At 46.5% G+C, this 27,304-nt stretch overlaps 3 protein-coding genes across 6 annotated transcripts; 1 reads left to right on the top strand and 2 right to left on the bottom strand.

Annotated features, from left to right (window-relative positions):
* Positions 1-3,072: 3,072 nt before the first annotated feature.
* On the bottom strand, positions 3,073-4,722 carry LOC115548489 (gamma-crystallin M2). Its single transcript, XM_030363158.1, has 3 exons — positions 4,618-4,722; positions 3,837-4,079; positions 3,073-3,392 (listed from the first exon to the last, which is right to left on the bottom strand). The coding sequence occupies exons 1-3, from the start codon at positions 4,648-4,650 to the stop codon at positions 3,111-3,113; spliced, it is 558 nt and encodes a 185-aa protein (XP_030219018.1). The 5' UTR covers positions 4,651-4,722; the 3' UTR covers positions 3,073-3,110.
* A 3,774-nt stretch (positions 4,723-8,496) lies between these two features.
* inpp5e (inositol polyphosphate-5-phosphatase E) lies at positions 8,497-26,866 on the top strand. Of its 4 annotated transcripts, none has more exons than XM_030363139.1 (11): positions 8,497-8,621; positions 8,960-9,787; positions 10,184-10,307; positions 10,833-10,930; positions 11,149-11,273; positions 19,871-19,990; positions 20,089-20,196; positions 21,169-21,330; positions 22,777-22,892; positions 25,241-25,351; positions 25,656-26,866. In XM_030363139.1, the coding sequence occupies exons 2-11, from the start codon at positions 9,012-9,014 to the stop codon at positions 25,713-25,715; spliced, it is 1,800 nt and encodes a 599-aa protein (XP_030218999.1). In that variant the 5' UTR covers positions 8,497-8,621; positions 8,960-9,011; the 3' UTR covers positions 25,716-26,866. The 4 variants fall into 4 exon arrangements, with proteins under 4 accessions (XP_030218999.1, XP_030218996.1, XP_030219000.1 ...); XM_030363136.1 differs by having other exon boundaries at positions 25,241-25,377; XM_030363137.1 differs by having other exon boundaries at positions 8,509-8,621; positions 8,969-9,787; positions 25,241-25,377.
* On the bottom strand, positions 16,142-18,256 carry LOC115548480 (general transcription factor II-I repeat domain-containing protein 2-like). Its single transcript, XM_030363147.1, has 2 exons — positions 17,862-18,256; positions 16,142-17,755 (listed from the first exon to the last, which is right to left on the bottom strand). Exons 1-2 carry the CDS (start codon positions 18,142-18,144, stop codon positions 16,239-16,241), a joined length of 1,800 nt encoding a protein of 599 aa, XP_030219007.1. The 5' UTR covers positions 18,145-18,256; the 3' UTR covers positions 16,142-16,238.
* Positions 26,867-27,304: the final 438 nt, after the last annotated feature.

Raw genomic sequence — 27,304 nt, 5'->3', positions numbered from 1 at the left:
TTCCCCATAATGCCCCTAGCCATGACAACCATCGCTTGTTATGCTACAGCCCCAGATGCAGATACACCATAAATGGCATCGTTCCTGCGATCATAATCAAATCGTTTTTTGATTGCCATCTCGTCCAGGACGAGCGTACACATCCTCTGCACAGGGGTCATGGTGGCGGCGATGACTCCCATTTGGGAGATGATTCCCTGTAGGAAGCCAGGCTGTCAGGAAATAAAAAGGTTAATAATCAGATTTTGTTTAATCTTAAAATTGTGAAACTGGTTGAAGTTGAGTAGTCAACTTCAACCATTTAATAAATGGTTGAAGTAAATTTAATAAATTTAATAAATTCGTATTTACAGGGAAATATCCCACACCTGCGCTAACGTAACGCCAAAGTGTCCTTGTAGAAGGAAGCGAGAATATGGCCTTCATTTGACGGTAGGCCTTTGGGCTGCTGTGTAACAGCTGCAGCCCTAGATCCTTCATGTGTCTGTTGAACAACAACACAGAGAACACAGTTCGCACTTTGCTGAGTCTGTTGCTTATTTGGATAGATGTTTATCGTTTAATGGGAAAGAAGGCTCGTCGCCTTTATTATGTCCGTGGTCGTCGCATGGACTATACGTCAACCAGCTCAGGTTGCGTAGCCGTGCGTGTGCGCGTGTCGGCTCATTAGCATCTGTACCGTAGCGGCCCATACCGAGCAGCACACCTCTCCCAAGTGGCCATATTGGCCTGGCCTGGCCAGACTGGCCACACTCACACTGGCAGATTTGAGCACAGTTAGGTGGGAAAACGGCCACGGCCACGGCCAGATGGCCTAGTGTGAGTGCACCCTCAGATCAAGGAGCCTCAGATGTTGAACACACTGACTTTTACATATAACTGCACCATTCATGAAACTACAGGGTTCCCACCTTTCTTTTCTGATGTTTGGCCCTACTCCTTGCTTGCTGTGATGTTTGAGTGTGTTCTGTTGGATGGAGAGACTGTCGATGTAAGTACGTTCAGCCTTTGGGGAAAGATCTAAGGGAGGCTACAACACTTGCTCAGACACATATTAGCAAACGACAAGCCAAGTAGGCGAAAGTTTACAACAGAAAGATGAAGGGCTTCTCTGTTGAAGAGGGTGGCAGGGTCTTATTGGCAAACAAAGGGGAAAGGGGGAAGAAGAAGTTAGCTGATCGATGGGAAAGTGCAGTGTATGTGGTTGTAAGAAAGAATAATGAGCTTCACACATACAGCGTTCGGCATCCTGTTACAGGCCGGATTGAGACCGTCAGGAACCTGATCATGCCTGTTAATTTTCTACCGCTGCCTTCATGAGGGGAGTCTGATCTGGAAGCTGACTTTTCTGCCCTCAGTACTGATCTGAGTCAAGATACTGTGGACATGTTGGGTCAGATGGACCAGAGTGGTACTCGGACCACTTGTTGGGTATCTGACCTTTCTGAGTCTAGAGCTGATGATGAGACCGATCAGTCTGTCTTTTTGGACAGGTCTGGTGTTCGCAGTGGTTTAGAGGAGGGACAGCAGGTTGATGGAGAGGATGTCAGCAGACTTTCTATATGTGGAACAGAGGATGAGCAAAGTGTTTAGCTACAGGCTCATGTGGACACAGAGTCAGTTGAACTCAACTCTGGCAAGTGTCAGCTTTCTGACCAGTCTGTTGATGCCCACGGCGTTGGGTCTGCTGTTAGCGACTCTATACAGTCAGTCAGGAGTTCATGTGCGGAATCGGTAGCTGTGAGCGAGTCCCAGGCCATGGCCACTGAACAGAAGGGGGTGGTCGTGGGTCTTTCGAGAGGGGGAATTCGCACCAGACTAGGTAGATTGGATATGCCGGTAAGTAGGCTTATTCAGACTATGTACATACAAAGGGTTAAGATTGTTACTTAAAGTGTAACTTCTGTCTGGAGGTAACTATCTTTTTCTGGGGTGTATGTATTTTTTTGTGGTTCTATGCAGGACATTTTCTGATGTGTTGCGGTTGTCTTTGGTTTTGGGTGTATTTTACTGGTACTATGTGTTCCGTAGCCTTGAAATGACATATTTTCCTGGGGTTAAACGTGTGACTGATCCCCTCACGTTTGTCTTGATCCATAGCTGGATAGTTTTTATAACTGGTTGTGCTGGTTTATGGTTTAGTAGTAAGGGATTTACATAGTTACACCTGTAGACACTGTATGTGAGGTTTCAATTGTTTTTTTGTGCCATCGGTTAAGCTAATGTGAGTCGTGTTCATAATATATAGCGATATTATGAACAAGGCAGTGAAGCGCAGACTTTTTATTTTGAAGGGTAGCATTTTTTGCTGTTATGTTTTTCTTTATTCCTTTGAGTGTTATTATATTATGAGGAAATTGTGTAAATGCTAATGTTTTGAGCATGTGTCAAGAAAAAATAAATAACACAACGCAGAATTAGACCAACTACATATGTATGATTCAATTCAGTCTTTTCTTGTGGTGGGTATCTTTCGTATCAAGAATATCTACATTTAATCAATAGATTAATATAATAAGTTAGAAGAAATGTATTTATGACTACGTGCCAAACAAATCGGATTCCATGTTGCTGCACATTCAGCCATAATGAAGGGCAGGTGTTGGTTTATTTACAGTTTGAAAAGATGTGTGTGTTTGGGCTTGCGTACCTTTGTGCGTGCGTACTTAAGTGTGATTATGTACGGATCGCTCTGCAGCTGCATGCCCACATGTCAGGCCTTGAATAGCCAGCTGTGATTAGCAAGAAATCCTGTCCACAAGTACTACAACCCTAATTGGTCCCAGTTAACATGATCTAGTGAAAGCTTGGGTTATGATATAAACTTGGACATGTATGGCCCTCCTCAAAAGGGGACCATGAATACATTTTATCAACCAAATCCCTGATACATTGATAGAGCAACGTATCACAACCCTAATCTCAAATTCTATTCGGTGCACGCAGCTGCAGGTGCTAGATGTGAGCCTTGTACAATGGTTTCTATAACTGTCAGACGAACGGTAAACCGAGGTAGAGGTAATAACAGGAGTGTTTTATGGCAGAGAAAGAAACCACTTGTACACACTTGAGTCTTAGTTACAGAGAGCTTTATTCAGGGCTCGCAGTGTCTAGTAGTAGGAGTCGTTGATGTGCCTCATGCTCATGAATCTCATGCCCTGGTTCATGCCCTGGTTCATGAAGTTCCTGTACTCTCCAGGCCTCATGTACATCATCCTGCCCCTGTACTGGGCCTGCTCGTACATCAGCCAGTGGCCGTCCATCACGTTGCAGGACATGCAGTTGGACATGCGGTAGCGGTCCATGACGTTATCGCAGTCGTCCATCAGCTCGTAGGACTGGCCACCGAAGTTCTCCTTCTCGTAAATCTTCATCCTGTACTGACCACGGTGCTATAGGTGAGGAGGATGGGGGGGGGGGGGGGGTTAAGGAACCAGGAACTACATGGAGCGGTTAACATAGATGTACAAAATTCACACCACCATGCATAGCATTCGTTATAATCACTGTATGCATACAGTTTATGTGTATATGCTGCATGTGTTCCTCTGCCGACCTCTTACACCCTCCCTCTTTTATCTAAAACAGTTCTGGTACGTGATCCAAATTATGGAAGCAAACTGTTGATTCAGAACATGAAAGCTTGGATAAAGGTGTGTGCTTCATGACTAAATGACCCTATAGACCCTACGACTACCAAACCATGTTCTCCTTCAGTAAACCCACTGTGAGGGCTTACCACGGGGATCATGTCAGTCTGGCATTACCCCTTTACCCTAACCCTTACCACATTGGGGATCATGCACTTAGTTTAGCGGTGTGCTGATAACCCTTACCATGGGGATCATGCGGCAGGACCTGATGGAGTCCGTCATGCCCATCATGCTCATGTAGTCAGCGTACTCGCCCCTCCTCATGAAGTACTGGTTGCCCATGAAGTTGGTGCGGTCGTAGACCATGAAGCAGCCGCGCTCCACCCTACAGGAGTGGCACTTGCTCAGGTAGGAGGACATGTCGGGGCAGTCGCTGCTGGACTCGTAGGAACGGCCCTGGAAGTTCCTCTCCTCGTAGAAGGTGATCTTGGGACAGAGCATGGCAGGGGGTTAGTGGAGCATACCATGAGACTGGAACATGGAACCACAAACACGGCCCTTGTTTTTGTTATCATTATATCAGCTCGTCTGGCCCCTACTGCACTACTAAGCATCCCTGGATAGGAGGGATACCTCTGTTGTGTTCCTTCTTAAGGTTCTCCCCCTCAAGGTTCTTCCCTGTTTTTTTCCTTCAGAGTGCTTAGGGTTAGGGGGTGGACCTATAATGTGGTCCCATGAAACCCTTTGAGATAACGGCTATGCAAATAAAATAGACAGAGATTTTGTTTATGAAATGAGACACCACTTACATTACTTAAATACTCCATGACTGTGCTTTAAACCCTTACTACTGTTGCGATGTGGGAAAATAGGCCTTTTTTAAAACATGCATTCGCTTAGTGCCCTAAAATAAATCAAACACGTGATACTAATCACCTTCTGTATACATGATGCATTGAAGAGCAGAGGAGAGATCAACGTCAGAGCTCTGCTACTCGGCAGAGGAGGAGCAGAGAGGACCTACCTTGTTCATCATGTTCATTCCGGTGGAGGTCATGTTTACTGGCTGGATTCTGCTGCTGTTTCTGCTGTGACTCTGCTGCTGTCCTCTACCTGTTTAACCCTTTCCTTTTATACCTGAGCGAGGTGAACCTGGTCCTATTGTCCCTATTGTCCAAACCCCTGAGCAAGCAACATGCCATGTAGAAATCTATAGAGCACAGGGGGCCAAGGCTGGGTGGACTACGTTGTTTTTTTCCCATTCAAAGCCAGCTTTCAAAAGGTTAACCATCACGATCACTCCTTGGCATTGTTTATCTTCTGTGACAAAACATTTTTAGTATTTTTTTGGGTGGTCAGTAATCCATGACTTGTCGTGAACAGACAGCCTGTACTATAGCCTATTGGACATGTTAAAATATTTACTTACATTTATACTGCAAAAATTGAAATTTTTTTTTTTTGTAAAATAGCTTTAATCTATTTGTTGGTTGAGGTGACGAAAGAATGTGGGGGGGGGGGGGGGGGGGGGGGGGAGTGCGTACATGGTTTATTTATTGGCCGTGGGTGTTCAACAGTCTAATGGCCAGGGGGAAGAAACTGTCACTGAACCTAGATGTCCTACTGTGGATGCTGCGGAACCTCCTGCCAGAGTTCAGCATGGACAGCATGGACTGTGGTGAGGGTGGGTGGAGTCAGAGGAGATGCGTTGGGCTCTGGTCAGGCAGCCTTTCTGCCCAATGTCCCGGATGGAGGGCAGCGGAGACCTGATGATTTTCTCCTCTGTTCTCACCACTCTCTGCAGAGACTTCCAGTCTTTGGCCCTGCAGGCCCCAAACCAGACTGAGGTGCAGTAGGTCAGAAGACCCTTGATAGCACCTCTGTAGAAGGTGATCAGGATGGGAGGGGGGAGGGAAACTTTCCTCATCCGGCGCAGGAAGTGCAGGCGTTGCTGTGCCTTCTTCGCCAGGGAGATGGGTATTGAGGGAACAGGATATCTTGTCGGTCATTTGTCATTTGGTCATTTGTCGGTCAACCACGTCCTTTGGCATCATGGATTGTGTAGCTCAATCTGTATTGGCCATTTATTGACTTTTATTATACATATTAAATATATTGAAGGACATGTTCATTCCTTGGAAAATGGAAATGGAAAACTTTTGCTAATGACTTCACATCACTTCTGGACTGTCTTGGCATGACACAACATGTCAACCTCCCAACCCATAACAAAGGTCACATTCTGGATTTAATCTGCTGCACTGACATCACTCCCACTAACCTTGATGTCATTGATTTCCCCATCTCCGACCACAAAGCTGTACTTTTTGACATTCATACCCAACTCCACAAAACCAAGGAACAACGGACCATCTCCTTCAGAAACATCAAACTTATCAACACCACAGACCTCTCCACCCTGATCAGCTCCTACCCCAACCCTCCCCCAGCTTCCTCCCTGACTGACCTGGTGACTCACTACAATAACTGCCTCTCCTCCTCCCTCACCACCCTGGCCCCCCTGAAAACCCGCTCAGTCTCATTCACCCACACTGCTCCCTGGTTCACTCCTCATCTGCGCCAGCTCAAAGCCACTGGTTTTCGACTGGAGCGACTCTACAGTAAGACTCAACTCACTGTACACCGCCAAATGTATTCGGACCACCTCCATGACTACAAGAATGCCCTCACCACTGCCAAAACCTCATACTACTCCAACCTCATCAACACTGGTACAGGCAACAGCAGAGTCCTCTTCTCAACAGTCAGCCACTTACTTCAGCCTCCTAAATCTCTCCCTCCAGACATTTCCACCACCCAATGCACTGCGTTCCTTGACTTCTTCAGCTCTAAAATCAACACCATTCACCAACAACTGGCCTCATCTCGCACCCCCTCTGATGACCCACCCTGGATGATCACCTCTGGCCAACCTCTCATCAGCTCCCTCTCTGACTTCACCCTAGTAACAGAACAGACCGTTTCAGAACTCATCCGCAAAGCCAAAACCACCACCTGTCAGCTCGATCCTCTTCCCACCTCCCTTGTCAAAGCATGTCTTCCGTCCATCTCCCCCATGATCACCAACATAATTAACTCCTCCCTCACTACTGGTACTGTACCCCCCACTCTCAAGCTGGCTGCCATCACTCCCATCCTAAAAAAACCTGGTGCTGACCCAACTGACCTTAACCATTACCGGCCCATCTCCAATCTCCCTTTCATCTCCAAAACACTTGAAAGGGTGGTTGCCGCACAACTACAGTCCCACCTCGACACTCACTATCTCCACGAACCGTTCCAATCTGGCTTCCGTCCAAAACACAGCACTGAAACAGCCCTAGTCAAAATCACCAACGACCTCCTCCTTGCAGCCGACTCTGGATTACTCACCATTCTCGTCCTCCTCGATCTCAGCGCAGCATTCGACACCATCTCCCACCCTCTGCTTCTGGACCGCCTAGCTGGTATTGGGATCACTGGTGCTGCACTCTCCTGGTTTACATCCTACCTCACCGGCCGTCAACAATTTGTTCAACTAAGCAACCACAAGTCTGGGTGTTCAGGTGTCTCACTGGGCGTCCCCCAGGGGTCAGTCTTGGGTCCACTCCTCTTCACCACTTACCTCCTCCCGCTGGGCACACTCCTCCGTCACCATGGGGTCCATTTTCATTGCTATGCTGACGACACACAGGTCTACATCTCCACCAAACCCACCGCTGCCATCCCCCCCACCTCCCTCATCACGTGCCTGGAAGAGATCCGGAGCTGGTTGAGCAGGAACTTCCTGAAACTCAATGGAAACAAGACCGAGGCCCTGCTCATCGGATCCAAATCCACCCTCACTAAATCACAACACACCCCAGCTCCACTCATAATTATCGATGGATTCCCAGTACCCTTCTCCTCCAAAGTCAAGAGCCTCGGCGTCATCCTGGACAACACCCTCTCATTCGCACCCCATATTCACAACATCACCCGGACTGCATTCTTCCACCTCCGCAACATCGCCAGACTTCGCCCATCACTGACCCAATCCAGCGCTGAAATCCTAGTTCACTCATTTGTCACATCACGCATAGACTACTGCAACGCCCTCCTCACCGGACTCCCCACCAAACTTATCAACAGACTGCAGATCATTCAGAACTCAGCCGCCCGGATCATCACCCGCACCAAATCATCTGACCACATTACCCCAGTCCTCATTCAACTTCACTGGCTCCCAGTACACTACCGCATCCAATACAAAACCCTACTCCTCACCTACAAAGCTCTCCACAACCTAGCCCCCAGTTATCTCTGCGACCTCCTCCAAGAATACAGTCCCTCCCGCTCCCTCCGCTCAACCTCTGCTGGACTACTATGTATCCCCACATCACGACTCACTTCAATGGGTGCCCGGTCATTCAGCTGTTCAGCACCCAGGCTCTGGAACTCCCTCCCTCCACACATAAAACAGTCAGACACCATTTCAACCTTCAAGTCACAACTCAAAACTCACTTGTTCAAACTCGCACACAACGTCTAACTGACTTTTTATTTATTTCTTATTGCTTATGTTTATTTATTTATTTATTTATTTTTTCCACAATGTCTTGCTTTTTAAAAAATGTATGATGACTATATGCTCTGTAAGGTGACCTTGGGTGTCTTGAAAGGCGCCTCTAAATTAAATGTATTATTATTATTATTATTATTAAAATACATCCAGCAGAAAATAAAGAATGAATCAAATCCATTTTGGAGTTTGTATAAAGTACATTCATTCTCATTAATGTTCATATTGGCAGTACAAATAGTACAATAGGATGCAGTACATTCAGGATGTAAAATGATATGCCCAATAAGCAGCAGAGGGCGCTGTGACGCATGCTCTCCTCACCGGCGAGCCTATCTTTGTAACAGCTTTGTTGTCAAACGTTGCTAAGGAAGCTGACGTCAGGCTAACACATTGCTAATCTGATTGCTAACACGAAAATACGTCCAAAGATGTAGGATACTGGTTTATGGGCCGTAATTTTTAAGGTAATCTAGATCGACGTTTGCCATTGGTATCCCTTTGCTTTCTACGGTGTCTCCCAACTTTGGTCGATTGATAATATTAGCCTTTAGAGCTAGCCTAGCATGGACCCTGTTTCTATTGCTAATCCTCCTTCTAATGTAATAATAATAAATTAATGTAATGTTAATTTAACCAAACGGGTCAAAGGAAGCGAATTATTGTTGCAATAGGGTATGTGATGTCTTAAGGGGACATTTCGTGCTTGTGATTTGCAATGACGTTATTATTGTTGCTATTAGTAATGTGGTAGTAGTGGGATGGCCTGTTTCAATTGTAACTGGTTTGTGTTTCGGATTTCTAGGATTTCTAGGATATGAACAAAGGGAATTATAATCCATGGAAAAAACGTGAGGATGACTGAGTCTTGGGAGGAGATCCGCTCCCACCCCCCCGTGGCTCCTCGTCTGTGTGGAGCCCCCAGTAAGGCTGACCCAGCAGCCAATGACAACAGGTCGTCCAAAGCCTCCCAGGTGGATGTGAACCACACCTCCAAACCCCCTCATGCTTCTCGATACGTCCAGGGAACCGTCAACCCCTACCAGCCACGGCCACCGCCCAAGTTGTCAAAGATCGGCAAGCACTGCTCCGAGGATGACAGTCTGAGAACCAGGAGACTGCGAAACAGCCAGGAGAGTCTGAGCGATCCCACCGAGACAGGCTCCTCCACCGACTCCCTCAAAGAGGACCTGAGAGTTCCTGGTCCAAGGGACTTTGTTCTCGGCGACGCAGCCACCCTCAGTAGCAGACAAAGCTCAAACGGGGCGGGGCCCCTGGCCAGTCTTCCCACGGGGTCCCCAGTCTTTCGAGGGCGGGGCCACAGTCTCTCTGAGTACGAGGAGAGACCGCAGCAGAACCACCTGTCGGAGCCCCGCAACCGGTCCTCCAAGCTCTGGCTGTCCCCGGTGCATCCCATCGGGCCGCTGCCGGCGCTGGAGAAGAGTTTTGCTGCCGCCTCCCTACGGACATCTAACAAGGTGGACCGGAACCGCCCGGACGGACCGAGGCTACACCGGAACCTGAGCGACAGCCGGCTCCTGGACAACATGGTGTCAGACAATTCCTCGGTCAACTCCATGAGGTCCACCTTCAGCGTGCTCAACCCCATCAGGCCTCAGGACGTGAGGAACAGGTAGGAACCACAAGACAGCAGGGCCGTCAGTTGACGTCTTGCTTTCGTCTTCTTCTTTTCTCTTCGTGAGTTCAGCACCAATGATTTGGAATCGTCTCATAAGAACCGTGTGGGCGTGAGGTTCTTACCTCTGTCAGGGTGAAGATAACGAGGGAGAGAGAAACAGAGGATTAACGCGGGCTCAGGGAAGATGCTTGCTACTTTTGCAGCGATCAAGGACTTGGTAAAGGGATTGATCTTGACTCGTCAACAGCAGGAGCAGCAACCCTTATCCCTCTCTAACAACCCACTCATTTTCAGCATGGCATAGCATAGCAGCATGTGTCCCCCTTTTGAAGCACACCTCAGCAGTCCGTTATGTTTTGTATGGCTGATGTTTCCTGCTGTCCCCTCCAGGAGCTTTCTTGAGGGCAGCGTGCTGGGGAGCGGAGCCCTGCTGGGGGCAGAAGAGCTGGACCGCTACTTCCCTGACAGGAGGCTGGGCATCTATGTAGCCACCTGGAACATGCAGGGAGAGAAGGTACCAGGGCCGCCTGGGTCTGTCCCCTTCCAACCTCCTTCCTCTGCTACCAATACGACAGACATGTAGTCAGACAAGTAGTCATTATGTCGCATTTCCACCGGAGGTTGCGGGTCGGTTCAGTCCACAAAGGTGCGGCACAGGTCGCGTTTCCACCGCAAAAAGTTGGCGTGATCCGTATTGAGCCGTATTGAGCCGTACTCGTCTCGCAGTACTCCTCCGTTGGGGTAGTGAGACGCCTGAAAGGGTGCCGGCAAGTTCGAGCTGCATACGCCGTCAACTGTTGTGCAGCACTACACAACAGACTTATTACCCAAGAACCATCACAGGCCCAGACTATGTCAAGTGTACTCGTCTCGCAGTACTCCTCCGTTGGGGTAGTGAGACGACTGAAAGGGTGCCGGCAAGTTCGAGCTGCATACACCGTCAACTGTTGTGCAGCACTACACAACAGACTTATTACCCAAGAACCATCACAGGCCCAGACTAAGTCAAGTGTAAAGTCTGGATTTTATTATTCCTCAGGGGCTTCCGAACAACTTGGACGATCTGCTGCTTCCCGCAGACTCTGAATTGGCACAAGACGTCTACGTTATCGGCGTGCAGGAAGGCTGTCCCGACAGGTAGGAGGGCAACCCACACACTGAGACTGGGGTCAACAGGAGACTGATCTCAGGGGTTGTGTTGTGTTGTACCCCAGGAGGCTGGTCTCTGGTGTTGTGTTGTGTTGCACCCAAGGAAACTGGTCTCTCGTGTTGTGTTGGTCCACAGGAGACTGGTCTCTGGGGTAATGTTGTAAAACAGTCTGGGTCTCTGATGCTGGGGTTATGTTGTCCAACAGGAGAGAGTGGGAGGTGCGGCTCCAGGAGACCCTGGGACCCTACTACGTCATGCTGTATGCCGCCGCGCACGGTGTCCTGTACCTCACTGTTTTCGTCAGGAGGGACCTCATCTGGTTCTGCTCAGGTCAGTGGTGCTGTTGCCACACAAAGGCCCGGTTGACATGTTTGGTGATTCTGGCTATCACAGTTTCAGTTAGTAGTACTAGTGCTAGTGCTCCACAGTGAGTCAGTTACTAGTGTTTCACAGTGAGGCAGTTACTAGTGCTCCACAGTAGGGCTTTGACCTTTGCCCAAAAATCATATTCGAAGTTTGTTTGTTTTTTAATATTAATAATCGAATATATTTGAATATTTATTAATAATATTTTGACCATTGAATGCCTTCAGTAAGACCTGGGTTGGGCTTTGCAAGGTTTGTTTACCACATTGCTATGGTTACCGCTCTGGCGTGTTCCAACGGTTTATTACGTTTCTAATAAATCGCTGTCTAATCAATACTTCATTCACTGCCTCTTCCGTGGTCCTTACAATATTATGAATAGACTGCGTCGGGTTCTCCGACGTCTCTCCCTCTTGGCCTGCCCATAACAGGTTCTTAAAGGTCCCATGACATGAAAATCACAATTTATGAGGTTTTCTAACATAAATATGAGTTCCCCTAGCCTGCCTATGGTCCCCCAGTGTCTAAAACTTGCGTTTGGTGTAAAACGAGCACTAGCTGTTCTGCTCGCCTTTGAAAAAACGGAGGCTCAAGTGCGCTGATTTGGAATGTCTGTATTCATGACGTCACCAAGAATCTCAGCTCCTCCCCTTACTCTGCCTGGCCCGCCCAGAGACGTTGGCCCGCCAATGAGACTCGACCGTGCGAGCGCCACGTGTGTGTGTGTGAATACACACACTGTAACGCAAGTGTTTCTTGCCGGTTCTTTGACGCGTCTTGTATTTCCACAACGAGACTGTTGTGGGGGTTATCTGAGCCATGGTTGAGAAGGAATTGGGGGAAAGGAACTTTGGCTTTGACTCGCTGAAGTACATGAACTGCGACATGCCGCCGGTTGCCGCGAGGCACCATCGCCCGGCAGCGGGCAGCCGGCAGCAGGCAGCGCGCGGTTCAGTCGACTTCGGGTTGATGTGAAAGTGGAAGAACCAGAGACGTTGCAGAACCCAACAAAGTCGTTTGTGATTCATAATATCGTCTGGAGGCGCACACAGCTTTTGGCCGTGATAATATGTATCAAATGATATAGATTTCTATGTATTATATGATATTATTTAGATATAGAGCTCCAGGACTGTAACGCAAGTGTTGTACACTTCCTTATTATTTGGATAACCGTTCTGCTTTTGGTGTTATATGGCGCATAACACGTCGGACTCTCGTCTCTGGTACTTCTACAACGAGACTCGTATTGGGGGTTATCTCAGCCATGGTTGAGAAGGAATTGGGGAAAGGAACTTTGGCTTTGACTCGCTGAAGTACATGAACTGCGACTTGCCGCCGGTTGCCGCGAGGCACCATCGCCCGGCAGCGGGCAGCCGGCGCGGTTCAGTCGACTTCAGGTTGATGTGAAAGTGGAAGAACCAGAGACGTCGCAGAACCCGACAAAGTCGTTTGTGATTAATAATATCGTCTAGAGGCGCACACAGCTTTTGGCCGTGATAATGTGTATTAATGATACAGATTTCTATGTATCATATGATATTATTTAGATATAGAGCTCCAGGACTGTAACGCAAGTGTTGTACACTTCCTCGTCGGACTCTCGTCTCTGGTATTTCTACAACGAGACTTGTATTGGGGGTTATCTCAGCCAAGGGTGAGAATGAATTGGGGGGAAGGAACTTTGGCTTTGACTCCCTCAAACACATGAACCACGACATGGAGGAGAAAGGGATTGTTGGCGGCGAATGTCTCCCGCTTGAGCCCCGCTGAGGGACCACCGCCAGAGGCGGAGGTTCCTAAGACCGGCAACGATCCCTTTCTCCTCCTTGTCGCGGTTCAGTCTACTTCACTTTGATGAGGACGTTGAAGAACCAGGAACATCGGAGAATCCAACGAGGTCGTTTGAGATTCATAATATCGGCTCACACAGCTTTTGGCCGTGATAATATATATTATATGATATATCTATGTAGGCTATATGATAATATTTAGATATAGAGCTCCAGGACTCCGTGTGTTCTAGAATATTTACAGAACACGGCTAAAGGCTGTGTGCGCCTCGCCATTGCGATACATCCACTGTAAACAGAGCGCATGGTACCGTGGCTGCAAGCTGCTCAGGGCCACACCCCCACCCTCCTCCTTGACCCGCCTCGCTCCTCCTCATTTGCATTATAGCTACAGACACCAAAACAGCGCATTTGGGGTAAGCTCAATGTGCGACTGGCTCGGAGTGGCTGTAACTGCACCACGGCTGAATTTCGGGAACGTCTTTGAATACTGTGTTAGTTGCCCACTAATACCTATATTAAAGAATACATAAAATAGCATGTCATGGGACCTTTAAGGGCTGCCTAATATTCGATTTATTTTTTGATATTCGAATTAAATTCGGATAACGAAGTTCGGAGTCAAAGCCCTACTCCACAGTAGTGGTGGATTTAATGATTTGTTTCCGTGACCCAGTTCGCATGATTCAGGTCGCCAAGAGGAGTCGTTCGCGAATCGTTTGTTCATTCGTTTGTTCGTTCAGTCGAGTTTCCGGTAGCAGTAACTCCAGTGAGTCTGACTAACTCAGCTGAGAGCCGTGCAATGGCGTCCATTCCATGATGCGATTTACCGCTACCGGAAACCAGGCTGAACGAACAAACGGTTCGCGAACGACTCCTCCCAGTTCAGTCGAGTTTCCGGTGAATCGATTCACAGGAAACTCGACTGAACTGGGAGGAGTCGTTCGCGAATCAGCCTAGTTTCCGGTTGCGGTGAATCACATCATAGAATGCACGCCATTGCACGGTTCTCAGCTGAGTCAATCAGACTCAGTGGAGTTAGTGCTACCGGAAACTCGTTCCTTCGTTCGTTCAGTCGAGTTTCCGGTGAACGAGACGAACGAGAGAAATGAACCGGTTCGGTTCGTTCGTCCTAAAGACTCGTTCATTCGAACCGGTTCACGAACGAACAAGCCAACACTACTCCACAGTGAGTCAGTTACTAGTGCTCCACATTGAGGCTGTTACTAGTGCTTCACAGTCAGTCAGTTACTAGTGTGTTTACATGGGACAGCTAGATTGGATTAAGCCTTATACCGATTTTGCTACTCGAACGGGCCGTGTCAATTATCTAAACGTACATGGCCTTTAAGAGATCGGATAATGGCTGGAGCATGGCTGAATCTGCTACCCTAGGTGGCCCTGTAGCCCTTTCAAAAAGTGGTTATAGAGCCACTTCCGGTTGACCTCTACGTCCCAGCAACAACAAACACAGGCGGCATTCGAGAAAGATGTTTTCAGTAGATGTTCTCAAGATGTTCTCACTCCTCCGGTGGCGGAGCAGCGGGAGAAGTCCAGCCGGAGGAGTCCGCATACGACCGAGAGGTCGGAACAATGGAGCGTCAGAGAAATAACATGGACCCGAAGTGAACTGACAGCTGTACCGCATACGGCAACAATCCCTTTCTCCCCTATGTAACGGTTCAAACTTGACTTCAGAGTCAAAGCAAAAATTCAGTTTCCCCAATTCCTTCTCCACCATGGCCGAGATAACCCCCACTAGGAGTCTTTGTTGTGGAAGTACCAGAAAGTCTGAGAATCCGACGCAGCCTTTAAGATTCATAATATCAGAGAATATCCCGGTCAGTTCAGTCGCGGCGCAATGAATGAATAAAGATCGTATACACGTCAGAAGAAAAAAACTTGAAGTTACTACTTTATTAGTGTGTACTGAATGCATGTTGATGATGATAGGGGGTTTCACTTTATAGGGGGATTATTTGTCTATCAACGCGGTGGATGGGCGCGCAGAATGATCGCAAAAAGAACATTTGTTTGACCGGTTGCCATGGTTATCTCTGTGTGGTTAATTTGCAGTTGCGGTGTTAATTAGCGATGTTGTCAGACTATTATAACATTAAACTGTAATCAGAAAAAGCGGTTACATGCTATAGACCCCATAGTATCTGTGGTATAAAGGCTCGGACGAATTTCTAATTCAATGTACACTTTATGTTGAAAGTATAGGCCGTCGCGATTCCCATTGAAACGAATGGCGCGGTGATTATTATTCAAAACGAGAGCTGGTAAATTGTGGAAAATGAATTAAACTGTAATCAGACAACGTGGTTATAAGCTATAGACCATACAGTATCGTGGTATAAAGGCTGGGACCTTGATACCACGCAGAACATGTTTACGGCTCTTGTCGTTCTCGTCTCTTTCTGCATATGACATGCGCGTAGAGCGGGGAGTGACTTAGACTGATAATCCCTCTATAGCAGGGATGCCAGGGTGAAATCTGTCAGGGGGCCAGATTGTTTTCAAGTGGGACCTCGGGGGGCCAAATTACGGTACACTTTTGGCCTGGCAAAACCAAACACTAAACAAATAGACATGCTATTTGATATAATTAATGAAGGCCTGCTATACATTAAAAATTAATTGCAATACACAATAGCCTCGCAACGAAGCATACAATTATATGGCAGCCAAAAGCAATTTACCCTTTTTAACTGTGTAACATCAACCTCTGTATGTCAGTAACTTACATTTAAAATATTTTAAAAACAACAAGTTGACTAGGTCACATACATAACACAAGTAAACTGTAAATTACTTTCATCAAATTTATTGACAACTTGCACATAAAATCATCTGGATGCACAGGCCTAATTAGGCAAATTAAAAAGATGGCCAGGCTAAGTAGCCAAGGCCTAAAGAAGCCAAAATATGTACCAAGGTTAAGTACTCAAACAGGTCAGGTGACTAAATATTAAGTAGAAACTGATAATAAAAAAAATATTGCAACATTACAAAAAGCAACTGATAGCACATTAACTTTGTCAATCAACTCCCACAAATATTTCCACATACCTATCTCCTTTATTTCCTCCCCATCATTACTTCCCTGCACTATGAAACATGAGGAAGCCAGCTACATTTTACATGTCGAAGCCAGAAGCCTTTTAGTTTTCACCAGCTTGTCCACATTGGGGGACAGGCTCTGGGCCGTGGCTATTTTCATGACATCATTGAGATGTCCATGTGTCAGGCGATTGCGCACTTTCGATTTATTAAAATTCATTACTGAAAATGCCTGCTCGCATAAATATGTTGTGCCAAACATACAGAGGATTTTACCTGCAAAGGCAGTGATAATTGGGTACTCGGGTGGCAAAGACTGGTAAAATGATTCAATACCAGTAGATGCATACGCATCTTTCAACCGCGCACAGCATTGCAAGTCTATCAGTTCCATTTGCATCCCCTCTGGGACCTCGGAAGCATCCGTCGTGAATGGAGAGCGAAAAAGCGCAAAGTCCTTTTCCAGTTCAGTGAAAACCGTGAATCGTGAGTCAAACTCGTGCATGATGCCGGAAAGCAAGCTTGCATACTTGACCATGCTCTGATGGTTGACAGACAGAGATTTTAAACATGGGAAATGGGCTGCATTGCGCTGGCTGAGCTGTGCCTTCCATAACGCAAGTTTATTTTGAAAGGCACGGACACTGTCATAATACTCGGTAACGAGTTTGTTGCGACCTTGCATAGTAACATTCAAGACGTTTAAATGTTCGGTAATGTCCACTAAGAAGGCAAGGTCTCTGATCCATTCGGGGTCGTCCAATTCCTCCACAGGCTTCCCTTTAGCCTGCATGAACTCGTCTATCTCTTTGCGTAATTTGTAGAACCGTTTGAGCACTGCGCCTCGGCTCAACCAACGCACATCGGTGTGATAGGGAAGGCCCTGGTAAATGTAATTTTCAAATAAAAATGCATCGAATTGCCGATGGTTAAGCCCTCTGGCCCTGATAAAATTGACAGTGGCAATAACAACACTCATAACATGCTCCATTTTCAGACTTTTGCAGCACAACGCCTCTTGGTGTAAAATACAGTGAAAGTTCCAGAATACCTGGTCTGGGTTTGCCTCTCGTACCTTTTCTCTCAACTTCACGACCACCCCGGCCTTTCTTCCTACCATGGAAGGTGCACCATCCGTAGCCACACTGACAGCGCGACTCCAGTCCACCTCCAGATTGTCAAGGGCCCCGACAAGGCTAACGAACACGTCGTTAGCTGTAGTCGTGTCTGTCATGGGTACCACGGAAACAAACTCCTCCGTGACATTCAAGGCAGCATCCACTCCGCGAATAAATATCGCCAACTGGGCCGTATCAGTCACATCAGTGCTCTCGTCAAGGGCAATAGAGAACGCGATGAATGACTTTATCTTCTCTTTAAGTTGGCTGCGCAAGTCGCTGGAGAGCTCTTCCACTCTCTCGGTCACTGTAGGTCGGGATAAGCTGATGTTCGCTAGGGCTTGTCGACTTTCTGGACACACTAGCTCGGCTGCCTTTGTGATGCACGTCCTCACGAATTCCCCCTCAGAGAAAGGCTTGGAAGCTTTAGCTATCTCCCATGCGATGACATAGCTCGCCTTCACTGCCCCTAAACATGAAGTAAAATGTTATGTTAGTATACAGAAATCCCCATTCGAAAACAACTAGGCTACAGTTGTCGTAAAAATAAGACTTTGAGAAGAATTAAAACGAACCTTCATATGTCTCTCGGCATTTCGAGAAAGCGGATTGCTGTTTTCTGAGGGATGAGGCTAGCTCGTTTAGCTTTTGTGCCCTGCGTGGCCCTGTGTACTCGTTGTACTTCTCCTGATGGGTCTCGTAATGTCGTCTGATGTTGTACTCCTTTGGCACAGCCACTTGTTGCGAACAAATTAAACATACAGGTTTGCCCCCCACTTCCCAAAAGAAATACTTTTCTTTCCATTTCTCCTGAAAGACACGACATTCAGAGTCAACCTTCCGCTTCTTTGATAACATCCTGACTGATATCGAGCGGGAGCCACGTGTTCCTTAGAACGTTGGTCAGTGCACACGCTGCAACTGAGACGGGCAAGACAAACTGTTGGATTACGTGGAAAATAATTAAAAATAATCATTATACTTAAAACCATTAAGTAAGGATAAAAAACAAAAGTACATTTACATTTGTTGATATTGTATCATAATTTTATTTATAAAAAAAAAAAAAAAACTTATAAAATTTATAAATAAAAAAATAAAAATAAAACTCTTCCCAACCACTGATGTAACGGGGCCGAATGTGATGTCAATTCGGGCCGGATCCGGCCCGCGGGCCGCCACCACGGCATCCCTGCTCTATAGAGTGGCGAAGTCACGCCCCTTCCGGTAGAGCTCATGGGACCTATGAGATCGAAAAATTTGAATGGGTGTCAATGGAGAGAAAATAATTGTTTTCTGGTCCCGGTCTTTATATGCCCTGGATTACACATATGTTGTTTGTGGATTTAAATGATAATTTTTCATGCAAAGAGTTCAACCGTTTATTGTGCAATTGTTCAGATAAAGGCTGTAGAGAAAACACAACGAGAAAGACTACACGGCTCGTATGTGACGTCACGCTCCCTGCGACTGGCGTGGAGAAGACGCCAATCTTCCCATCGGCATAACTGAAACTCTGCACGTGCCCCGATTTATGATGGTTTCCACCTCTTTCGATGCTTTTATCCTCCCCTTGGAAACAGCGGTGAAGTGGGGCAGAGAGATCGCCATCTCTGTGCCGAGTTCCAAGTGCGGGTGTTGTGACGTATATCATATGCGTCGAGAGCAGCGAAGAGCTGTAGTTCACAAAGCGGCCTCACATAAAACCTAAAATTATCAATCTTCTTCACGAAAATTTTTAGTTTTCTTTGCATGAAAAATTATCATTCAAATCCACAAACAACATATGTGTAATCCAGGTCATATAAAGACTGGGACCAGAAAATAATTATTTTCTCTCCATTGACACCCATTCATATTTTTAGATCTCATAGGTCCCATGAGCTCTACCGGAAGAGGCGTGACTTCGCCACTCTATAGGGGGTAAAGGCATGACACCAGCTTCCTCCATCTTCTGCGTCACCTTTTTAATAAATCGCCGTTTTTCGTTTTCCGACGGCGACAACCATAAACATATAAAGAAATAATTTAATATTTATAATTAGAAAGAAATCTGAATTGTTTATATGTCTATGGCGACAACAACACGACTACCGTCTTTTTCTACTTCCGGCTCACGTCCCCCGGCCGCAAGATCTCGAGCATGCGCAGAACGCGAAATCCGACGTGGGTTTACATGCAGGTAGAAACCGGACTATGGTGTTCTTATCCAATCTCGCTTGTCCGGTGATGTACCGATTTTGGTCCGAAGTAGATTGGGTAAAGGTGTTTACATGCTTTTTAAAAGTCTGGTTGAGGTCTTATTCGTTTCTTTATCCGATAATGAGTGAGTCAGTTACTAGTGCTCCACAGTGAGTCAGTTACTAGTGCTCCACATGGAGGCAGTTACTAGTGCTTCACAGTGAGGCTGTTACTAGTGCCTCACAGTCAGTTACAAATTGGGAGTAGGAGAGGGTCATGTCAAATTCCTCATCTAGTTATTTTCCAAGGCTTACCTTAACCTACGTTAATCTCCACTGCCTCAGATGGTTGACCTATGACCCTTGTGGACCTATGACCTCCCTGGAATGTTTTGTCCACACAGAGGTGGAGCACGCCACAGTCACCACCAGGATCTTCTCTCAGATCAAGACCAAGGGGGCAGTGGGGGTGGGCTTCACCTTCTTCGGCACGTCATTCCTCTTCATCACCTCCCACTTCACCTGTGAGAACAATAAGCTACTTAGTTTCCTTTAAGATTCAGAACATTCAGGATCTGTTGGTGATGGTTCTGATGGTTATAAATTCATTTTTTTATTTTAGCCGGAGATGCCAAAGTTTACGAGAGGATTTTAGATTACAACAAGATCATCGAAGCTCTCGCTCTCCCCAAAGGCCTGCCGGACACCAACCCGTACCGCTCTGTGGCCTGTAAGTCTCTCTGCATACTGACACCACCACCAGCACCATCCCTACCATCACCACCCCCACCACCACCCCTACCATCACCTCCACCACCACCACCACCCCTACCATCACCACCACCACCACTACCATCAACACCACCACCCCTACCATCATCACCACTACCATCACCACCACTACCATCACCACAACCACCCCTACCGCCATCAGCACCCCTACCATCACCACCACCACCACTACCATCACCACCATCACCCCTACACCACCACCATCACCACCACCACCCCTACCATCACCACCACCTCCACCCCTACCACCCCTAACATCACCATCACCACCCCTACCATCACCACCACCACCACCCCTACCATCAATCCCACCACCTACACCCTTACAATCACAACCAACGCCCCTACCATCATCACCATCACCACCAACACCAGCGCTGCCGCTCTGTGGCCTGCAGGTCTCTCGGTATACTAACACCATCAACGGGGAATGTGATGAACACATTTAGATTTAGGGTCTTACAATAAGTATATATATATATCACTGTTGATACAGTATGTTCATGGAACCAAGTGTCAAGCACTAACAATTGTTAGGTTAACCCATTCCCCTTATAAAACAAAGATAGCTAGGAATAGTCTCTACACAATGCTAAGTACTTTTTTAAAGTACAAGGGCGGATGCTATGCAGAGTCTAGGTAATCTCTGAACATGTGATTCTTGAGTCTCTTGCGGAAGCCTAAAAAACAGCCAAAACTGAGGAGAGTTGTGAATTTTTCACACCTGGTTATCTATTCTGGCTTGAATGACCACAACGGAGAGTTCAAATGAACACTACCAACTGCAATTCTAAACATAAAAGTTCTTAGTTTCTGTAGTCACCAGCAGCAGGATAACATGCAACATCCTTTTTCAAGACCAATGTCAAACGTACCTGGAGCTCATGGGCTGTGTTTGTTGTTGTCGCAGCCGACGTTACCACCAGATTTGATGAGGTGTTCTGGTTCGGTGATTTCAACTTCCGGCTAAGCAAGGATCGGCCCGCAGTGGAGGCCATCATCACCCGGCAGGATGACCTCGACATGAACCCTCTGCTGCAGCACGACCAGCTCTCTAAGGAGATGAGGGAGGGTATGACACACACACAAGCACATGCACACACACACCAGACACATAGGTCTCTCCGAACACCGGATTCATTTGAGTATCGTGATGCTTTGCTTCCCCAATACTTGGATATCAGAAAAACAATATTAAGGTAATCTTAGTAGAAGCATTTGAATGTTATCATCCTACAAAGGGAGGATGATATTTTCTCTTCAGCCACGTTCATTTAAAGCCTGTAAAATCCAAACTCTGACTGAGAACGTTAAAGGGGACATATTATGAAAACAGCACTTTTCCTGGGATTTTGGGTGTTGTTGTGGGTATATGGTGCTCCCACACGCATACAAACTTTGAAATAAGTCTGTACATGATTTTTTGAGTGAGCTACGCATTTCTGGAAGCAGCTTGCCTCCAGCTACCAAACGAGCGAGTCAGTTTCGGCGCCCCCTCCTACGTAGGAAGGGGGCACATTTGAATATTACCTCCCACTTCCCCAATCCCCTCCAATCAGAGCATCGCTAAGATTTTGTGGACCAGCGGACGAGCAGCTCCGGCGGGGGGAACTCGGCGCTAGCCCTGCAGCTAAGCTCCGGGAGTACAATCCCTTTCTCTGGCGCCGAGCTCAAGGGAAGTCGGTAGGAGGAGACATGGAGTAGAAAGGGATTGTACTCCCGGAGCTGAGATGCCGGACTGCCGCCGAGCTACCCCAGCCGGAGCTGCTAGTCCGCTGGAGCTGCCACCTAGCTTCGGCGCCAGTTCAGCTCCCGGAGTACACCGCCGGAGCTGCCGGACTGCGGCCGGATGGCTTCGACGGCGGCCGGGCTGCAGTCCGGCAGCTCCGGCGCGGGGAGCTCAGAGGCAGTACAATCCTTTTCTTCTCCATGTCGCGGTTCATGGACTTCAGAGAGTCAATGCCAAAGATTCTTCCCCCCAATTCTTCTCAACCATGGCCGAGATATCCCCCACTATGAGTCTTTATCTGTGGAAGTACCAGAGACACCATACACAGTCATTATTCATAATATCATCCGAGGCGTACATAGATTTTGGCCGTGATATAAGATTATATAAATACTGTATATGATATTATTATTATGTTATATTATATTATATAGATATAGAGCTCCAGGAATCAGCAAACGGCAACAATCCCTTCTCCTCCATGCTGTGGTTCAGTCTGACAGCTCATTGGTCAATGGGCAGCAGCTCATTTGCATCAACGCTACAGACACCAGAAACAGCGCATTCTGAAGGGACTGAAACAGAGGGGAATAGCGGTAGACGATATTTTATTTCCTAAAAGCTATTTCCAGCAAACAGCTTCAAAAACATGTTTTCTGGAACTCAAATACTATGTTTACTTGTTGGGAAAACACCATAATATGTCTCCTTTAAGGAACCACTCATTGTTTATTCCATTAAGATCTATGTTCATCTGGTTTGTATTGTGCCCCCGTTCTGACCCATCAGGCTCCATCTTTAAGGGCTTCCAGGAGGCCTCCATCCACTTTCTCCCAACGTACAAGTTTGACATCGGCTGTGACGCCTACGACACCACGTCCAAGCAGAGGACGCCGTCCTACACGGTAACACCCTAACCCCGTAGAACCGTTATACATTGCTCCAACAAGGCTGTCATGCATATATACACCGGTACTATGCATCTGGACTTACAGCAGTTCCAAAAGAGCATACTCCCACACAAAAAGGAAGTATCATGGTATATTTTATCAGTATCTATCTACCATGAAAAACAGCTGGGGCATAAATGTGAACCTTTGCACTAATGGATTTATTGTTATGAATGACTGTTATGAATTCCCCTATATGATACAGTTTTTTCTGTCAGGCAGATAATGGTACAGCCTTACCTCTTCCGTTAGAGTAAACATTGTCGCAAGTCGGAAAATATTGTATTTCGTTCCACGGCGTTACATGGATCAAGTGTGCGTGTGCGTTTGTGCAGAAGTGAATGATATCACATAGTTACTCCTGTGTGCCCTGAAACGACATAAAGACCTCCAGTCTGTCTCTGCCTCCGTCTACTAAAGCCCAGTTCAGACCAAAGATTCACCTTGCAACGGCTTGCAACTCGCAACTCCTTGCGACTCCTTGCGACGAGACGGGCTGCGACGTTCTAAAACTGGGCCGTTCACACTGGCTGCAACGCGCTGCAACGGGATGCAACGCTAGGTGGTTTCCCTAGCAACAGTGAACGCTCTGGCACAGCTGAGAGCCGCAACAGCATCATTTGCGTAGGTTAGGTTTGCGATTAGTTAGGTTTGCAATTAGTTGTATTTTTATTTAGCTTGAGAGTAGGGTAGAGTTACTGTGTTTTGTTATTCTCCGGATATCGGATATTTAAATCGGATATTTTTATGCTGGAGCGGACAGTGCGGTACCGGGACGGAGTAAGGCTGTGACGTACAAGTTGTTCTGTGCTGTGATTAGCTGAAGAGAAATAGTTAAATCGCCGCGTTCTAAAACTGCACCTTGCGATTTGACATGTTCAATCTCTGGCGATTCCTTGCGACTCCTTGCAACTCCTTGCAACGACCCGTTCACACCGCCCCTGCGACGTTCTAAAACGTTCTCTTTGCAAGCCGTTGCAAGGTGAATCTTTGGTCTGAACTGGGCTTAAGAGTCCCGCTGTAGATCGATCAATCAGCCTCATCTAAGAAAGCATCCCTCATACATTCCTTCATTCTCAATAGGAACCTTTTCAATATTTGATATTCGAGTGAGTATCCAGACAAACACTCTATAAATAAAATATCTTATTATTAGGGGTCCGAGCAGCGAAGCTGCTTGGCACCTATTGTTTCGGTAACGTGTTTTTTTCCCCTCAAATTCTGTAAAAGTCATACTGCAGCCTATACCGTAAGTCGAAAACTCTTGAAATTTTCAGGTATGCTTATCAATAACCCCCTCTACCCATGAACCCAAATTTGTGGAACAGTAAATAAAATCATGAATTAAGCTTATTTCTCCTCACCAGATTGACCTTGACACAAAATTCTTTCTGAATTTTTTAAATCTACTTTCCCACAATTTCATATTAAAGATAAACATGATAAAAAAGATTCAAAGGCTGTTTTACTTAGTTCCATTTGAGAAATATTGGCCAATAAAGTTGGAGCAGTTAGCCCATTTTTCTTATATGACCATTTTGTTATTGTATAAAAAAACATATGACTATTATTAGTTGGATACCAATACCCCCCACTACTAATATACCCAAATTATGGTACTGCACCCAAAGGTTGCGCAATTTAAAAAAATTATGAACTCTAGATTGACCTGGACTCAAAATTCTTTCATCATATTAATCTCTTAAATCAGATGCATCTTTTTCACCCTGGTCTTCTGCTCTAAAAATGTTTACTTTTCCCACAATTTCATAGAAAAGCCTTTTGCCTATGTGACCATTTTGTTATTGTATAACTACCATACGACTATCATTAGGTGGATACCATTAGTTTCCAAGAATCGGACTACCAAGACACAGTATGGCATTAAGGGGAACTTCTTCGTTAACCATTTTTCCTTCATTATTAACTGACATATTTATGTTTCTTCCGTTAGTGTTCTTGACTACAAATGTTTAATTTCCCCCTTGAATTTCAAAGATTTTTCAGTTATATGCTTTGAAGAGAGCCCTTAATTCATTTGAGAAATGTGTGCTTTGAGTTTTCTCGATGTTGTGTGCTTATCAATATACATTTTGACCATGTGAATGAGGCTGCAGTTCAGGTTTATAAGTGGAAAATTTTTCCTTAATTAGGACAATTGTTATATTTATATATCTTCCATTAGTGTGTTCTTGACTTTTAATTTCGCTCGGACCCCGTTAATCACCGCTTGCGGTTATATTTATTATTACTATTATGATGAATCCTGTTTGGTAAGAATGAAGCCCACCCTGGTTCTGCAGGACCGCATCCTGTTCCGCAGCCGGCAGGCGGAGGACATCCAGGTGGTGAAATACAGCAGCTGCTCCACCCTGAAGACCTCGGACCATCGGCCCGTGGTGGGGGTCTTCCAGGTCAAGCTGAGGCCAGGGAGGGACAAGTGAGCTCTCAAAAGAAACAACCTCAAGATGGAAAACTTAATAAATATGAAGCTTTATTGGATGAAAAGGAATATCTAGATCCTACAACAACTTTGTCTCTAACCACTGGTCCAGCTATTGTCTCTTACCACTGGTCCAGCTAGTGTCTCTTACCACTGGTCCATCTAGTGTCTCTTACCACTGGTCCATCTAGTGTCTCATACCACTGGTCCAGCCAGATGTCTCTGTAGCAAACTGTGATTGGTCCTTTGAATGTCTTTTTTTTTCTCTCTCTCAGTATTCCTCTGGGCGCGGGGCAGTTCGACCGGGGCTTGTACCTGGAGGGGATCAGGCGTAGGATAACTCGGGAGCTGAAGAGGAGGGAGGTGATGAAGAGCCAGAACAGCAGCAGCACCATCTGCTCCGTCTCCTGAGCGCCTCCGACTCCACCTTACCCCCCACCCACAGACGTTGACTCACCTCCCACCCAGACTTTAACTCCAGCAATGTGACCGATACAATCGGGTCTTCAAACCGGTCTGTGTGTCATGTGACACCAAGACAGACATCGGGCCGGCCAGGCGAAGGCAGGGAGACTGTGGGTATGCAGTCTGTATTTATTGTCTGTTTTAAACCAGAAACACATGAAGACAAAGTCCCCCAGAAAATCAGACACAACTATGTTCAACGTCTGCAGATGGAGACGTTCACATTTGCAAAGATAACAAAAATAACTGTTAGCACTGACAAGGTCTGGCGGGAGTAGGGCACCCTCTAGTGGAGCCTGAGGGAGAAAGGCCTGGTGGAGGCCTGAGGAAGGCAGGCCTGGGGGAAGCCTGGTGGAGACCTGAGGGAGAGAGGCCTGGTGGAATCCTAGTGGAGGGTGAGGGAGAGAGGCCTGGTGGAGGCTGGCTGTGCTTTGAGGGCAGGGACCTTGAGGTCAGACAGCCCAGGGGTCTGCTGACACAACAGGCTGGGCTTTATATACACCACAACTTGCTTATGATTAACCCTTCAAGGCTTGGTGTGTTTGTATTGGGTTTGTAAGGATTTTGTACGTTTTTAAGAGACAAAAAAAATAATGTATTTAAGGTTTATAAATGAACTGAGGGTGATTATAACCCGTAATGTTAAACTTGTTTCCCTAATGATAGTGCTTTGAATAATGCCATTTTCATTGGGGTTAAATGGTAAATATACCGAGTTATCTTATTTAATACTATTGGGGAGCGTTGATGCCAAAATGGTACATATGTGACTATTAATGACATTTTACATTCCAGTCCAAATGCTTGAAATTAACCTGGGACTCAAATGGGAGCTTGGCTAAAACTATTTAGATTAATCGATCAAAGGTTTACTTATACTGACATTACCACAAATGTTATTCTATGATGTTTAATGGTTTGCTGGCATAAGTCATGTCCTTCAACTCTAATACTTCAAAGATTGTTGACCAATTCTGCATCACATGTAAAACCTCAGGGACAAAATTAATTTCAGATTGTATCGTCTCATCTCATCTTCAACAACCGCTCATCCTGGGTTGGGTCGCGGGGGCAGCAGCTCCAGCAGGGGGCCCCAGACTTTCCTTTCCTGGGCCACATAGCCGCGTTTACATGGCAGATCTATGCCGCATAGATTTCTATGCGGCATAGATCTGTTCCTAAAATGTGTTCCGAATGTACTGTATACATGGCAGTAACAAAAGTGTCCGTTATGTCTCTCGCGCACACCTGACACGTCTCTGGACCGGCGGCGACATAATGGATGTCTTATCACTATCGGGGATTTTAAATTTGATTTTAATGAAAGCACAGCAGGAGAGAGCTTTTCTCTGCCTGCCCCTTCAATTAAGAAGGAGGAGGACAGCGCAGCAACGTCAATTTCTCGTCAGATCTTTATATTTACCCTATGCTCCGCCGCAAACAAGAGGAATTTGGATGC

The sequence above is a fragment of the Gadus morhua genome, chromosome 8 (genome assembly GCF_902167405.1).
Source record: "Gadus morhua chromosome 8, gadMor3.0, whole genome shotgun sequence".
Taxonomy (NCBI): domain Eukaryota; kingdom Metazoa; phylum Chordata; class Actinopteri; order Gadiformes; family Gadidae; genus Gadus; species Gadus morhua.
This window is presented reverse-complemented; position numbering and strand designations above follow the sequence as displayed.